Source organism: Carassius auratus, chromosome 13, assembly GCF_003368295.1.
Source record: "Carassius auratus strain Wakin chromosome 13, ASM336829v1, whole genome shotgun sequence".
Taxonomy (NCBI): Eukaryota; Metazoa; Chordata; class Actinopteri; order Cypriniformes; family Cyprinidae; genus Carassius; species Carassius auratus.
This window is the reverse complement of record NC_039255.1, coordinates 22819657-22835336: the sequence shown is the minus strand read 5'-3', so window position 1 is coordinate 22835336 and position 15680 is coordinate 22819657. Positions and strand designations below refer to the sequence as shown.

Genomic DNA, 15680 nt, shown 5'->3' with positions numbered 1-15680 from the left:
AACCGGATATCACAAACTGCTTTGTTTTGAACTCTCTCACAACAGACACGGAAGAGAAGACAATGCTGAATAAAGTCGTAGTTTTTGCTATTTTTGGACCAAAATGTATTTTCGATGCTTCAACATATTCTAAATGACCCTCGGATGTCACGTACTTTGATTATGTTTTTCTTACCTTTCTGGACATGGACAGTATACCGTACACACAGCTTCAATGGAGGGACAGAGAGCTCTCGGACTAAATCTAAAATATCTTAAACTGTGTTCCAAAGATAAACGGAGGTCTTACATGTTTGAAACAACATGAGGGTAAGTTATTAATGACACAAATTTGCTGTTTGGGTGAACTATCCCTTTAAAGCCTTTTAAATAGTCTTTTAAGTCTTTTAAAGACCAAAGTAAATACCAGTAAAATCAGTAACAAAGAGTCACATCTGTTCAGATCGAGGTGTGTGTTAGGAGTATGTATTTAGAAAAATAACATTGAATCTACTTAAACATTTTTTTTATCTCCCAAATAGTTTCCTATATGATTCACTAAATACACAACAACTTACATAATTGCAAAGTCAAGGTCAAATGTACAGAAAGAGAGGTGCCTGTGAAAATAAAAATCACACCAATATGAAAAAATAAATAAAATAAATTGTGTTGTCCAACGTAGATTAACAAAACACACAAGTGACTAGAATCTTTTACAAGTTTGACAACTTCTGCAACTGTCCCACAACGGTGAACTCAACAGAGCACTGAAGTTGAGTCAGAAAGCCTGGTTCCACATCTCTTCAACCTGTGAAGCAGATATTTAACCAGAGAACTGCACACATTAATGGCAAACATGATGAGTACAATATTCTGTTGTTAACAGAATAGTTTCCCCATTGTTAGAGTGCTGCTCTCCAGTAGATCACCATCAACATGCTTTTGAAAATCGTCAGACAACCTAAGGACTGTTAAAGGCAGCGTTGTGTAAAAAGCAAGGTGCGCCACTGTTTCCATCCCTTTAAGGTCTGGGAGGTGACTGAACGTTTACAAAAACACATTTTCCTCAGCTGCCGGTTAAAAGCTGCCGTGTGACCCCTTCAAAAAAAGTAATTTCTTACTGAAAAGTGATTTAATAACCCCTAATTGGTTGACGGTGAAAAGTGATATGGTATGTGTGAAGCTGTCAGGTTAAACATCCGCTCGACTTTATGGAAATATAAAGATCAAACTTTATACTACTGCAGACGGACATGGACAGTTGGACTTATTTGGTCTGAATATCTGGTATGGTTAAATGATAATATCAGGACATTTACAGATATATTTAATTCTTATATATATAAAAAATAAAGTTGTTAATTTAAATGTAATTCATATTTGCATTGTAGTGTGTAAATTCACATATCAATTGGAATCCCATTACATTGTAGGTGTATTGATCTTATATGTATGCATATACACCTAGATTTTTAAGAGATAGACTTTCATGCATTGCTTCTCCCAAAGGTAGAAGTGTCCACAGACATGATGGTGTGGGAAGGGGGAATGACTCTCAGCTTTATGTGGGAGCTGCTTCTGCTTCTGCGTCTCCCTCCTGTACCTGGTTGCCTTTAAACAGTGACTTAAGCCTTGTCATGATGTCAGAAAGAGTCTCCTTCACACTCTTTTCCAGCAGCCATCCCTCACTTTCACTCTCAGGACTCTCTGGGTCTGCAAGGGTTTCCAGAGAAGTGGTCAGGTACTGCAAACCGACAGTCACGGCAGCCTGCAACAAATTCAATTCAGTTCACAGTTGAACTAAACATGCTTCACAAATGTGTGTGTTTCCTTTTGGAAGAGATTACATCTTTGGAATATGTATGTCCACAAGAGGGTTTTCTTCGGGTAATGAATCTCTGGAAATTTCCACACATGCTCAAAACAGCATCACCGATGTGTGCTTCTGATGTTTTGACCCACATGAGTTCTACTTTTCCAGGAATTATCCAGTTTGGCAACACGATCTTAGGACTTACACCTTCAGTTCAAACTAAGGTTAACTCTCTTGAACTACTTATTTTTTTGCACATTTGTTGTTGTTGTCAAATTATCAATATGTAACAGTTCAGATTGAAGGTTTGTGCTCATCTACTAAACTTTATATGCATTAATATAGTTTGTGTATTTGATAATGTATACTAGAGGAAAAAATGAAAATTAAAAAGTCAGCTTCCCACATGATAATTGCTTGTTCCCTATGTCTTGTCATGCCATCAACACAAAGTGTTAATCAAATTAATTAAGCAGATAATTCATCTAATTCTTTCAGACCTATTTATATTACTCTTTACGCACCAACTGACCTTATAATCTAGCGGCTCCCTTTATAATCTAGCAACACATTCTTTACCCACCAAGAGTGTAATCTAGTGACAAAGTCAAAGGCCAAGAGTTAGCTGTGTTCAACTTTGGATTCCATTTCTTCTCCCATACCCACCTGCATAATAATGAACAGCAGCACAAAAGCACCAATACTGTTCATCATGCCCCCATAGTAGGACACCAGAGCCTCACGGCAGCCTCTGGTCCAGATGTTTAGGTCCTCAGTGTGGTGGTCGTAGCTGTAGTGAGCGGAGTTGTTGGTCAGGTGATGCTGGATACAAGGGCGAGGGGAGCCAGGGTTGCAGCAGCTGAAGGGAACGCTTTCCATCAAGTATTTGCCTTCCACGTTGCTCTGGACACGGCTATGAAATTCCAAAAGATTGAGCTGTCAGGCAGATGTTTTAATTATATTGACTGGGAAGTTTTATTATGTGTGGCATTTAAGATTTAAAGAGATGCAACACATCTCAACAAATTCGTATCTCCACATTAACTTTGAGATTATTGGACAAAGCTAAGGACTCCAATCCGATGATAAAAAGAAACCCTATTTTAAACCCTATTTTTAAATGTATGAACATCTCTTTGGGACAGTTTAACCTATTGGAAGGCAAACACTGGGGGCTCACTCCATGGGAGGTAAAAGAGATATTATTTGTGTGGAAGGTAAATTTTAAAGGACTTTGTAATAGGATCCAGACAAATGATTTAAGCCATGGACCCATTTACCCCCCTTTTAGCCCACTCCTTCGTTATAAATCCCATGAGCCAATTATCTACTTAGGAATCTCTCAAAACAAAATCTGAAATTTGATTAATTTTGCATTCAACATAACCGTTTTCAAGAATTTTGTTTCGAGATATTGAAAAAGTGTTTGATTAGAACCTTTGTGCTATTTTTTTGTCTTGGTTATCATGTGTAAATTATTGCATAATAGAGTGTTTTTAGGGTTACACTTCCTGAAGAGGAAAGTAAAATATACATCAGCTGATCTCAATCCTCTTATGTGCCTTACTTTCTAAAACAAGCTTTAACTTCCTCAAAACCCAGAAAAGATCAGCCTTCATTACTTTTTCCTAATAATGTCCAATGGTTGACTACATCTATGGTAATACTTAATGTTTTACACATTTTGCTATGGTAAAGAATTTCAGAAATTCAGATATGTCACAAGCCAATGAAAAAGACAATGTAAATAAATTATCCAGAAACTCTTCCACTTAGATCTCATCTATTATGCACATTTCCACTAGTACTCAGAACAAAAATCAGTACTTACGCTTTAACCTCGTCATTGCTGAAGTCCAGGTAGCGGTTGCTAATCCACTGGATCTCAAACCAGTCCCTGTAGTTGTTGTTGCCACAGCAGCGGAACTCGATCTGGGTCATATCTAGGGTTCTCTTCAATGAGCATCTTCCTGGCGTGTCTGTATCTTTGTAGTACTTCATTCCATTCTTCAGGCCTTCAGCCAGGGCGAAATGCAGAGAAATCTGCATCAGAAAACACAGTAGAGCCGTGACAAAAAGGGCAATGCAAAATACAACACATCCGCTCATGTAGATCTTCAACATAGGTTTCCATTTGGTGAATTTGATTGTGTCAAGGGAGTCATGGCACACTTTGCCCCCAAAAGCATTGATACCACAGGCCACGAGTCCTACCAGAATAAGCAGATTGGGCACAAAATGGCTCTCATTGTTATCCATTATCTCACTCCTTTTACGCAACTCAATCTTGAAGAAGATCCCCATGCTGAAGACAAGGATCCCAGCCATGACAGAGAGCCAGTACAGGAGCCACAGTCCTTGGGCCAGCTTGACCCGCTTGGCCAAGTTAAATTTTATGGGCATCAAAGCCATGTTTTTGTTCTTGGTGTCTAATGAATCACAATGGATTCTTCTTTAGTATGATTATCTTTTATTGTAGGATTCTTGTTGTCTTTACCTGTTGTCTTGTACAGGAGTGTTATAGTCCAGAAGGTTAGTTTAGTAATCCCCTTCCCATAGCCATTCTGACAACCCAAAATTCAAGAAAGTCCATGCTGTTGGCAACCAGAGGCCTCTTTCTCTGGAATTTTACATAAATACACCTAAATGGACCAGCTGGGGGTCTACCAGGCTTTTCCTGATGGTTCCCTTCCCTGCAAAAGGGGGTGGCCTGCTGAGGAGCTGTGTGATTGTAGAATCAAGTTTCTCTACGTCATTCTAATCCCCACTAATCAGCACTGATCCCATTTGCAGATGATCTGAGGACTCTAATCCTTTATCTGACTCCGTAATTGGTTAGTTACTTTAGCATCAGTTTGCTCTCTTGCTGGTATTGATTGGCTATGGGGTATCTCTGGGTAGTCTTCAGACCAAAACCATTGTTGTCTTATTTCACAAGAAATGAAAGTCACATCAACGCGGGGTACAGCTAGTTCTATTGGAGGTCTTCATCTATTATATTACTCAGCTTTTTTCTCAAATAACCCATTTAGACATATCTGCATGAGGGATTTCTGCCACTGCATTTTAGAACTTTTCTGTGAGTCTAGGAGAGCATAAGTCTAAGTGGACGTCCATGACATGCGGAGTCCCACAAGGGTCAATTCTTGCACCGCTCTTGTTTAGCCTGTATATGCTTCCACTAAGTCAAATAATGAGATTGAACCAAATTGCCTATCACAGCTATGCTGATGATACCCAGATTTACCTAGCCTTATCTCCAAATGACTACAGCCCCATTGACTCCCTCTGCCAATGCATTGATGAAATTAATAATTGGATGTGCCAGAACCTTCTTCAGTTAAACAAGGAATAAACTGAAGTCATTGCATTTGGAAACAAAGATGAAGTGTTCAAGGTGAATGCATACCTTGACTCTAGGGGTCAAACAACTAAAAATCAAGTCAGGAATCTTGGTGTGATTCTGGAGACAGACCTTAGTTTCAGTAGTCATGTCAAAGCAGTAACTAAATCAGCATACTATCATTTAAAAAACATCGCAAGAATTAGAGGTTTTGTTTCCAGTCAAGACTTGGAGAAACTTGTTCATGCCTTTATCACCAGCAGGGTGGACTATTGTAATGGGCTCCTCACCGGCCTTCCCAAAAAGACCATTAGACAGCTGCAGATCATCCAGAACGCTGCTGCCAGGATACTGACTAGAACCAGAAAATCTGAGCATATCACACCAGTCCTCAGGTCCTTACACTGGCTTCCAGTTACATTTAGGATTGATTTTAAAGTACTTTTACTCGTATATAAGTCACTAAATGACCTAGGACCGAAATATATTGCAGATATGTTCACTGAATATAAACCTAACAGAGCACTCAGATCATTAGGATCAAGTCAGTTAGAAATACCAAGGGTTCACACAAAACAAGGGGAGTCTGCCTTTACCTACCCGCAGTTGGAATCAGCTTCCAGAAGAGATCAGATGTGCTAAAACACTAGTCACATTTAAATCTAGACTCAAAACGCATCTTTTTAGCTGTGCATTTGTTGAATGAGCACTGTGCAATGTCCAAACTGATTACACTATATTTTCACTGTGTTACGTTTTATTATTGTTTTATTATTATTATTATTTTTAACTGTTTTTAAATGTTTTAATCATTTTAAAAGTTTTAAAATTACTTGTTTTATTTTTGTTATTATTTTTCTTCATGATTATTTTACTTTCTTTTATGTAAAGCACTTTGAATTACCATTGTGTACGAAATGTGCTATATAAATAAACTTGCCTTGCCTTGCCTTAAACCTACTATAGTCATACATTTCATCATCAAATATGCATAGATTTTTTTAAATCTACTTTGTTCAAATACCGCAGGGGGCAACTTTAATGGGCATAATACTTCTGCTTAATGTAAGCTAACCAAATCTATATCAAGGGTAGTGGAGGTCAGGGTAGAAGATTATATCAAAGTATTTTCTTGGCCCACAGACAGTCCAGATAAACATGACTGATGCGTTTTGCAATTGTCTAAATCCACAAGTAGTTGTATAGGTCTCCTAGGATTTTCATCGCCCAGACTTGTAATTTAACGATCATTTTCCTTGGTCAAGCCTCCTGTGGAAACTTCCAATCTAAGGACACAAGCATTCCCTTTTCCCTTAGAGGTGATTTTTACGTGATGAATGATGATCAAGCCACATTATCGATATCAGTAGTTTGCTAACTTTTATTCCTCAACAATTAATGGGAAGACCGAAGCTTCCAGCCATAAAACCCATCCAGAAAGATTTTGCCCCCAAGTCAATCTGATGTACTTTATCAAAGAGCATCATTTGAAAATGTGCTCATTTGACAGTTACCATGAAGAGCAAATCAACTTTCAGTGTTCGCAACTAACCTTATTTGCAACAATCACAAGCACTTATAATTAGTAGTGAACTCTAAGTGCTTTGCCACTTTGCGTAAGCCTAATCAAATACCTAAACACTCTGGCTCAGAGGCAGTAAGTGATGATTAAGATTTTTGGTGGATTGGCCCCAAGTCTCTTTTAGGGTCTAGGCTCTTGTAAGAGCAGTTGACCTGACTTTATGCCAAGTTTTGTTGACTTGTAGAGTTGCCTTACTGCTGTGTCTTTAAGAGAACCCAATGTGTGGGCATCACCCCTCTATTAGCGTGTGTTGGTCACATGTGACAAGATTAGAAGGACCGATAGGATTTGAGTGATTTACTGTCCGATCAATTTAGAGGGACACACACTGGATGAATAGCACGCAATGCTTCTACCTCAGCAACTGAGATGGCTGACAAACCTGTTACATTGAAGTTAAAGTGTGAACGTGTATTCCTGTTTGTAGGTTTTGGGGGAAACCCTTTTGTTTGGTTTCTTGTTAATCACTGCTAAACAAAACAACTTATTATTACACTGTTTAGAAATTAATTCTACCATAAAATGAATCGCAAGTACTCAAAACCCTGGTCACCATAAATGATAAACTTGCTTCCTTGAAGAGACCAAGAAGTGACCTTTCACTAACAGACTTCTGGAAGGGCCCTTCATAAAGGGATTCATTTGTTCACTTTTTATTTGGAATGCCACTATGCAATTGGAATCCTCTTCCAGAAGTGTCCTTCAAAGGTACTAAAATTCATTTGGAATTCACTCGTTCTTTGAAATATGTGCCTTGCTGCAATCTCAATTCCAGAGGGAGTAGTGCAGTATATGCAGTAGTATATATTGTACAGTAGTTATAATGACTGCGGCAGATAGGAGGTTCATGTTCAAAGCTCTTGTGTATTTACTATTTCTACACATCCTGCACAGTGAACTCTACTGACACCTTATGGCAACAGTTTCTCTCACAATAAAGCACAACTGTGATCACCCACTTTCTCAGTGGCCTTGGTTCTGAAAATATCTCTCCATTCATTGTTTCAATAAATAAAAAAATCAGCCAATCTGCTCAAGATGAACATCACAAAAATTTAAGTTAGTTTTGAAGCAACAAAGTGTGAAAATCTGAAAAAAAAGAGGTACAAATTATGTTATGATTCAATGAGCCACTGATCCCATGAATTTTTTTTTTTTTTTTTTTTTTTTTAAATCCTAGGATTATAATTGAAGTCAGGGCAACAGAATGTGATGCCTTTACTGCTAATTTAAAATTAAGCAAAATTGTATATGTTGGGGCTGACATAACGATTCATCGAAAAATACATTGACATCCTATGAATTAAAGAGAAAATAATCACTTAATTTGATGTTTAAAGGATTAGTTCACTTTCAAATTAAAAATTCCTGATAATTTACTCACCCCATGTCATCCAAGATGTTTACGTCTTTCTTTCTTCAGTTGAAAAGAAATTAAGGTTTTTGATGAAAACATTCCAGGATTATTCTCCTTATAGTGGACTTCAAAGGCTACCCAACGAGTTTTGGAGTATTCTTTAAGAATTCTGTAAGGAGAATAATATGTGTTAAGCAATGTAAATTCACAATAATAAATTAATAGAAAAATATTTTAATTATTTCTATTGAAATAATTATATCAAATTAAATATTTGTATCAAAATATTATTAAAATGCTGTTGAAATTATTTGTAAAAGTACACGCCCAGGTTGTTTTGATAGTGGCCTTCAGCTGTTTGTCAGATGTTACATATCTTCCTCTTCACAACATCCCATGGATTCTCTGTGAGGTTCAGGTGAGTTGGCTGGCCAATTGAGCACAGCAATATCATGGTCATCAAACAATCTCCATAAACTCTCTCCAGAACTCCCGAGAGCAGAGCAAATCAACGGGTATGGTTACAGACGAAGCCTCTGCTATCTGTACCATTGCATCCAACAAGTGGAGCTGGATGTGTGAGGGAGAACGACGGGACATTGTGAGGTCTCTCGAGAGGCAAACAAGTCTACCTGGGCTCTACCAAACTTCTTCCAAATCTGCTTCAGGGCAGGATGTCTGCTCCCTTAATAGAGGTGCCCAGGGATGTACACTGCCCTCACAGAGAGACCACTGAAGGATCTGGCATGCCAGCCTGTAAAGGGGGCACGAGCGCAGATCCTACTAGCAGTTGTTGTAAGAGACCAAATGTCTTGAGCCATGGGCATCAGGACTAGATAGATAGATAGATAGATAGATAGATAGATAGATAGATAGATAGATAGATAGATAGATAGATAGATAGATAGATAGATAGAAGGTCTGTATCAGTAATTTGATGACAGAGAGCGTAAATGAGAGAGGACAGACAGAGAGCATAGAACAGACAGAGGAAGCTGAAGAGGAGGATTGGTGACACATGCACACTGCCCTGGATTTGGAGGAAAAAGGGGGGCATTACATTAATTTCATAACAAGCACAAAGGCATTGATATGTCAGGGACTCATTGGAAGCAGATGTGTGATTTATTTTTACAGGCTGGTAGTTTGGTTCATTGCAACTGGCATCGAAGCTATTCTTCCAGCACCTACCCTCCCTCACCTCCTCTTCCTCTGCTATAAACCAACAGCCTATCACTGTATCATGACTGTTCAAGTACAGAGTGTGTAATTTTATTTTGCTTGTAGTGTATAATAGTTTTGTATGTCCACTAGATGGCGACTGTGGCATTGAATTTAATAGCATTTTGTCATTTTACCCTTAAATTTAAGGTACATTTTTATGATCCTAAAATTAAAGCATCATTTATTGAATATTTGCAGTAGATTCTTTGAAAGATATTACATTGCCAGAGAAATACAAAAAGCCATCTTTGTTCTAGATTGAAGTCGATTCCTCATGGCTTGCCCTATACTTGCTGACACAGTGAAAGACTGGAGCATTTAGAGTGACAGTCTGATGGGAGGAAACAGCCCATTATTTAATCAATAGAATTGCATCAATTTGGGGAAAACTTGTGTCCAAGGAAAACAAACGAACAGCCAGTTTAGCAAAGAGGCAGATTTTTCTTTTGGGAAACTCAGAGCATACATGTGAGAAGGGCTTTTCACAGTGTGTCTGTGCCTGTGCATGTCTTTGCAGTGAGTTTTCATGCTCTCTGCCGCTCAGGTACAAATTGAATCGTCACTCTGGCTTGTCAATCTGTTTCAAGGTCTACCTGCTCATTCTTCTCATGACCCCTGCTTGTAAATCTCCAGCAGGCTCACAAGTTGATGTCAGTATGAGTGACATGAAGTTAACCCTAGAAGGTTAAGAGGCTGTGTAGGGGGATGGACATCACCAGATTTGATTCAGAATGTGACTTCTGTAGAAAACTTCCTATAGGCTGAACACTTCAACACAACTGATGCTTAAAAGTTTTTTTTTTTTTTTTTTTTTTTTTTTGTATGATAGATATATTCATGGTTTGGGTAACATATGATCCTTACATTATTAAAAATAAAGGTTTTTTATTGGCATCATTTGTTTCTTAGAAAACCTTAGAAAAACAACTGTTCGCTGAAAGGTTCGCTGAAAGGTTCTTTTCGGAACCCAAAATAGATTTCTTATGACATCACTGAAAAAAAAAAAAAAATATATATATATAAGTTCGTAAGTTCTTATATATATACGAACTTCGTAAGTTGATTCAAGGAAAGGGAGAAGACATGTTACAGAGAAGAACACCTCTGGCCTTGTTTCTGCTCAGATAGTGAGCCCGAGAGTGCTGTGTGAAGCAGGGGCCTGTCAGGTGGTTTTATGTCAGGCTGAAAGATGGTGGAATAAAGCTGTTAATGGGGCCTTCTCTTTACTGTCCATCACTCTCGACTCCGCTATTGGGGGGCTTCCACAGTAAACATTCTCCACATACACACACACCTCATATATACTAGGATACGGTGAAATGTGTGAAAACTCTCTGCTATAAATCTATAAATTCACATTCCAAGAACTAAGGATGCACAGATACAAGGGAATTAGTTTATTTGATGAAACCGCTCTTCGTAAGAGATTAAATGCTTCTACACAAGGTCAGAGTGCATTCCTTCTTGTGTTTCTGATCAGAGACAGTGACTCATTGCAGCCTCCTGCTTTTTCCATACAGCTGCAACATCATATATTTGAGACTTTAATCATCTATGACACTCACAAACTCTTTTTTGCAGGATCGCTCAATGGATTGTTGAATGTCTATTAGAAGTGCAGAAAGCATACCCCCCCCCCTCGCTTTCTTTCTCTTTTTCTTTCTTAATTTATTATTGCTATCTGGATTTTGTTGTTGTGAGTTTGTTTGTGACTCCAGTTATTCTCAATATTAATTTTCATCAGGTTCTAATTACTGTATTACAGTATATTTTTTTATTTAATTAAAAAAATTAGTAAAAAAAAATAAAAATACTTGATTTGATCATGATAGTAATTATTCATTTTTGTGAAAATACTGTGGAAATGCTTAAACTATTAAAGGTTATGCCTTTATTTTTCCTTTTGATTTTGATGGGAAATGTGACTTGGACAGCTTCACCGATTTCCTGAGATTCACCCTTAGACAAATACTGACATAAAGAAAACAAAACATTACAAAAAAATCCATCCATCCATTCTACAGACTCTCTGGTATGCTGGAGTCTATACCAAATCAGTAATGTGTGTTTCCAAATAACAAAAGTATATGTTTCTAGAAATTGTAGAAACTACACATGCTGTTAATCTGCGATGACTTTATACATGTATGGAGAACTGACTTCATCCTTTCAGTCCCTTTTCATCCAGAAAATCACATTGAAAGCTAAGGACCTTTGCTTAAAAATCATATAAATTAAGGTAGAAAGCCCAACACTAGCTGGGAAAAATCCTTGAACGCAAAGGGAGAATAACAAAAGACGACACCAGTCCTAATATATATATAAACCTAGAAAGAAGTGTGTTTTAGCTTCCAGACTCCTTATCTTGAATTAAAAGTGAAGGAGACCTCACTGTTGCACTTGAGTGCCTTCCAAGAGATTTGTTACATTCTGAGTTACACTCCTGCTTCGAGAATATATCCTCTCAATTGCCAGAAGGGGCGGTGAAAGGGGGGCCACCTTTGGGCTTCAGATTATATTCTTTGTCTCCATTCCAAAATTCCGTGTGCAGTCAAACGAGACTGGAAGGAGACGCAGAGGAGCAGAGATGAGACGAGCAGTAGACTGTCGACTGAAATGATGAGAGCAGGCACTGAAAACTGCCCTCAAGAGAAACCAAATGAGAGATAGCACTCTACAGCTAAACGTTTGGCCTCGGGTGAAGGTAAACATGAACGGCAATAAATCTGAAAGAGCTTATCTGCCCATGGTGGAGAAAAGACCTAAACCTGTTGTGCATGCTTTGGTCTGGTTTTACTTGGGCAGTAAACATGGTCACTCTTGATCTTTGCCTTTGCACCTTTGACCTCAGTTAATCATGGACTCTCTGCTAGAAGCAGGAGCTTGAATTATGGGGAATAATGGAGTATGTATATATTCATAAAATTGTTCACAGAGTATGTTTTTCTACTGTTTTAATCAAATAAAGATGTATGGTGTTGGAAGCCAAGTTATGCTCTGCATATTTGGATAAATTTTTCCCACCAAAGCATCCTTCTGTGTTGTCTCCCCTGGCTGATCCTAATGTTACATGTACACACACACACACACACACACACACACACACACACACACAGAGACACTTAATAACATCTGACCGTGGAACCCTGCAAAGCTGCTCAGCCAATTCAACAAAATTGTGTGTGTGTGAGGGTTCAGCGTAGTGGTTAATAAAGAGAAAAAAGGCCTCATTGTGACAGCAGGAGCACTGGGGCACGTTCTTATGATGCGTCCACTCCCCCAGGCTGACCTCTGCTCTTTATTAAACTCTAATGAGCAGCAGGGCTGAGCAGTCTTATCTCAGGCCTGTCACACATGCACAAGTTAGGGAATAACTTACTGAAAGTATTGACGATGCAGATCAAACTTTTATTCAGTTTTGTAACAGTAGCTCATGTCTGCTATGTTGCTGCTTTTTTAAATTTTATTATTATTGCATTGTGGGATGCATCATCCATTGCTGTGTGTATTATGCACTGCACATTTTGGTTTATGTTCAGTAGAAGACACATTTTTGGTATTAAAATTATTTACTTCGTGTTAACATGCAAATAAGGCATTATCTAATAAGTTATGCACTAATATGCATACATTTCCAGAACAGATCAGAACAGGTTCAAAGTTGTATTTTGTTTTATTTCTGCCAAAATACATTCAGCCCTTTTGAACCAGCTGTGTCAGTGCCGACACTACAAACCATAACTCTTCGACCATTTTCACTAGTTCAAATTGCTCTTGACAGTAGACAACATGCACTCTTCTGCAATATATGGCTTATTATAGTCATTTCTTGCTCTTCATTGGTAACTGATGGCAGATTTCTGGGAGAGCGGGAAGAAAGGCTTTGAATGGAGAGATATGGAGCTAGATATGTATTGACATTGAAATCTACAGACACAAATAAATGAAGTGTAATAAGTGTAAGGTTTTTAGCCAAAAATAGCTTTTTGTTTCAACTCTATAGACATTAAAAATTCTGGCAAACTGGGGTCAGAAGACATTACCCAGAGGTAAGTATTACAAGCATCCGTAGTATAATGCCTTATTAAAAAGGCATTACTGAGATCCTTATCTCAGTGCATGTCAGTCGAAGGCCTATGTCCTCTTTGTATAAGGACCAGAATTCAGTTATACTGATTTTGTGGACAATATCAACTGATTCACAAGTATGATTTGTACACAAATCAGAAAACCTGCTTCTCTTTTAAAGGTGCCATACGCAAAAATCGAGGTAAAAATATCCATAACATGACCTACACGCATCAAAAGAATGAGAAGAAATAAGGGTGATGATGTCATAAAAAAATGTCAAGTTATAGTGCTGCAGAGATATCAACCTTAATTAGCATTAGCATTACTAGCCCCGGCGCTACAGGTGTCGTAATACCAGTTTCGGCCACGGGAGGGCGGTATGCGGTCAACATAACCACCAGCCAACCTGCAATACACTAATAACTCGCACGGCTTGTGGGCCTGATGTCAATCATGTGGAAAGTACAATGCAGAACTTCATTTCAGTTCAGGGAAGAGAGAGAAAGGATGTCTAAAGCCCTTGGCAAGAGACCACCACCCGCTACAGGGAAACAACCACGCTCGGAATCACAAATCAAATCCGATAAGAAAAGGAGCCGATCCAGAGTAAACATCGGCACTGCTTTCAATCGCTGGATTGATGGACCTGAAAGAAATGAGGCTCGACTCCGAACTTGCAACATTTCTAACAGTAAGTTAGATGCTGTTAGTATTTCGCTAGAAGTTTGTTTTATATGTTTGTGTATTTGTTTCCGGGAAGTTATAACATAGAAATGTATCGAAGGCTGTTCGATAAACGTGCTAATGTTAGCGATGGCTAACCGTAGCTGCATTTGATAATTAGCAAGCTATAACTTAACGTTACCCATTTTATTATATCATAACTAACCTGCTCTGTCTAGTGTGTTGGTCTCCGTGTCCTCTTTGCTTCATGGTTTTTCTGTGCGTGAAAAAAATTGATTTGTGGCATGAAAGCGTGTGAAAAGAGTCAATTGTGTGTGTCTCACGGTGAATGCTTGAGAGTTGGCACATTAGTTCCCAAGCAGAATAAAGGGCAGGTTGATTATTGCTGTTTAGCGTTTGCATTAATCTATGATGTGTCCCTGTTTGTGTACAAACTTTAAATAAATTAAAAGTGATACGTGGACCAAGGTGTCTGAGATTGTTCATTTTAAGTAAAGGATCCTAATATTTCGTCCACGACAATATTTAATGAGGTTAACTTATAACTCCTTGTGGTTAGTCTGCACGAGATCAACAAGCTTGTTTGCTTTGCGGCCGCTTTAAATACAAAATAAGCATTCGATCTACTTCTTTCTCTAATCTTTCTGCAGCATCGTGAGCAGAGCGGCAAGAGCGATTTTTGACGCTCTAGGCGCCGGCGGTGTGAACGCAAAGTTAGGCTTCGGCTATGGCTGTAGTGTTGTTGTGAAGGTAGGGGCGGAGCATAGAGACTATGCCGTTTCTCGTTTGTTACTCTAGAGTAGACCAATTCACTTTATTGAGGCATACTGCCCCCATCTGGTATGGAATGTGGAGTATGACTTGATTTTTTTTGCCAAACATTACAGATGGCACCTTTAAAATATGGCTAAGCTGTTTGTTGACTTCAGAAGAGATCAAGGCACATATACAACTTTTATATATTTTGATAGTGATTTTACATGCAGAGCTTTTGAACTCCTTACTGAGTTGAGTAGACAACCCTGGTCTAATTTATAGTGCAGGGGGCAGGACATTTCAGATTCTAGAGAGCATTTGATTGGACAGAATGTTTGATGAGAAGCCAAAGTTCAGGGTGATGTCATCAAAATAATTTATCCCTATTGGCAGAAGTTAGGAACTGTGCTTTTTATACAATCATCCACCTTATTTTTCTTGTAAGAGCGGGGCGGACATTTATAAATGTAATGGTCTGGCTTCCTTTGTCATTTGCTTCCAGCTATTTTTAGATATACAAAACAGTTAATTTTGCTGCTGGTGCCTCTCGCTATATTATGTTAATCTATTATCTTAATTATGAACACACTGGTTTGCAAAATTGTTTTACCGTTTACTGTACTTTGTTATTCTTCCCCTTTTTTCTCTACAGCGGAATTCCCTTAATGAACCGGAAGTCTCGCACATTTACAGAAAATGGTTTACTTCTGCATTGAAAATAATGTGCATATCTTCTAAATGCAAATTGTCATTATTTTGGAGCAAACTCAAATTACAATTCTGCATCTTGTTTGCTTCTTCATTTTATATTCAGTAATTGGTATTTAGTTGAAGGTGCAATATGTTATATTGACAGCTAGCGCTTGAA

General features: G+C 38.3%; 1 protein-coding gene across 1 annotated transcript; it reads right to left on the bottom strand.

Annotated features, from left to right (window-relative positions):
• Positions 1-460: 460 nt before the first annotated feature.
• Positions 461-4524, bottom strand: LOC113113045 (peripherin-2-like). The gene is made up of 3 exons (XM_026279164.1): positions 3627-4524; positions 2462-2708; positions 461-1750 (listed from the first exon to the last, which is right to left on the bottom strand). Exons 1-3 carry the CDS (start codon positions 4205-4207, stop codon positions 1544-1546), a joined length of 1035 nt encoding a protein of 344 aa, XP_026134949.1. The 5' UTR covers positions 4208-4524; the 3' UTR covers positions 461-1543.
• Positions 4525-15680: the final 11156 nt, after the last annotated feature.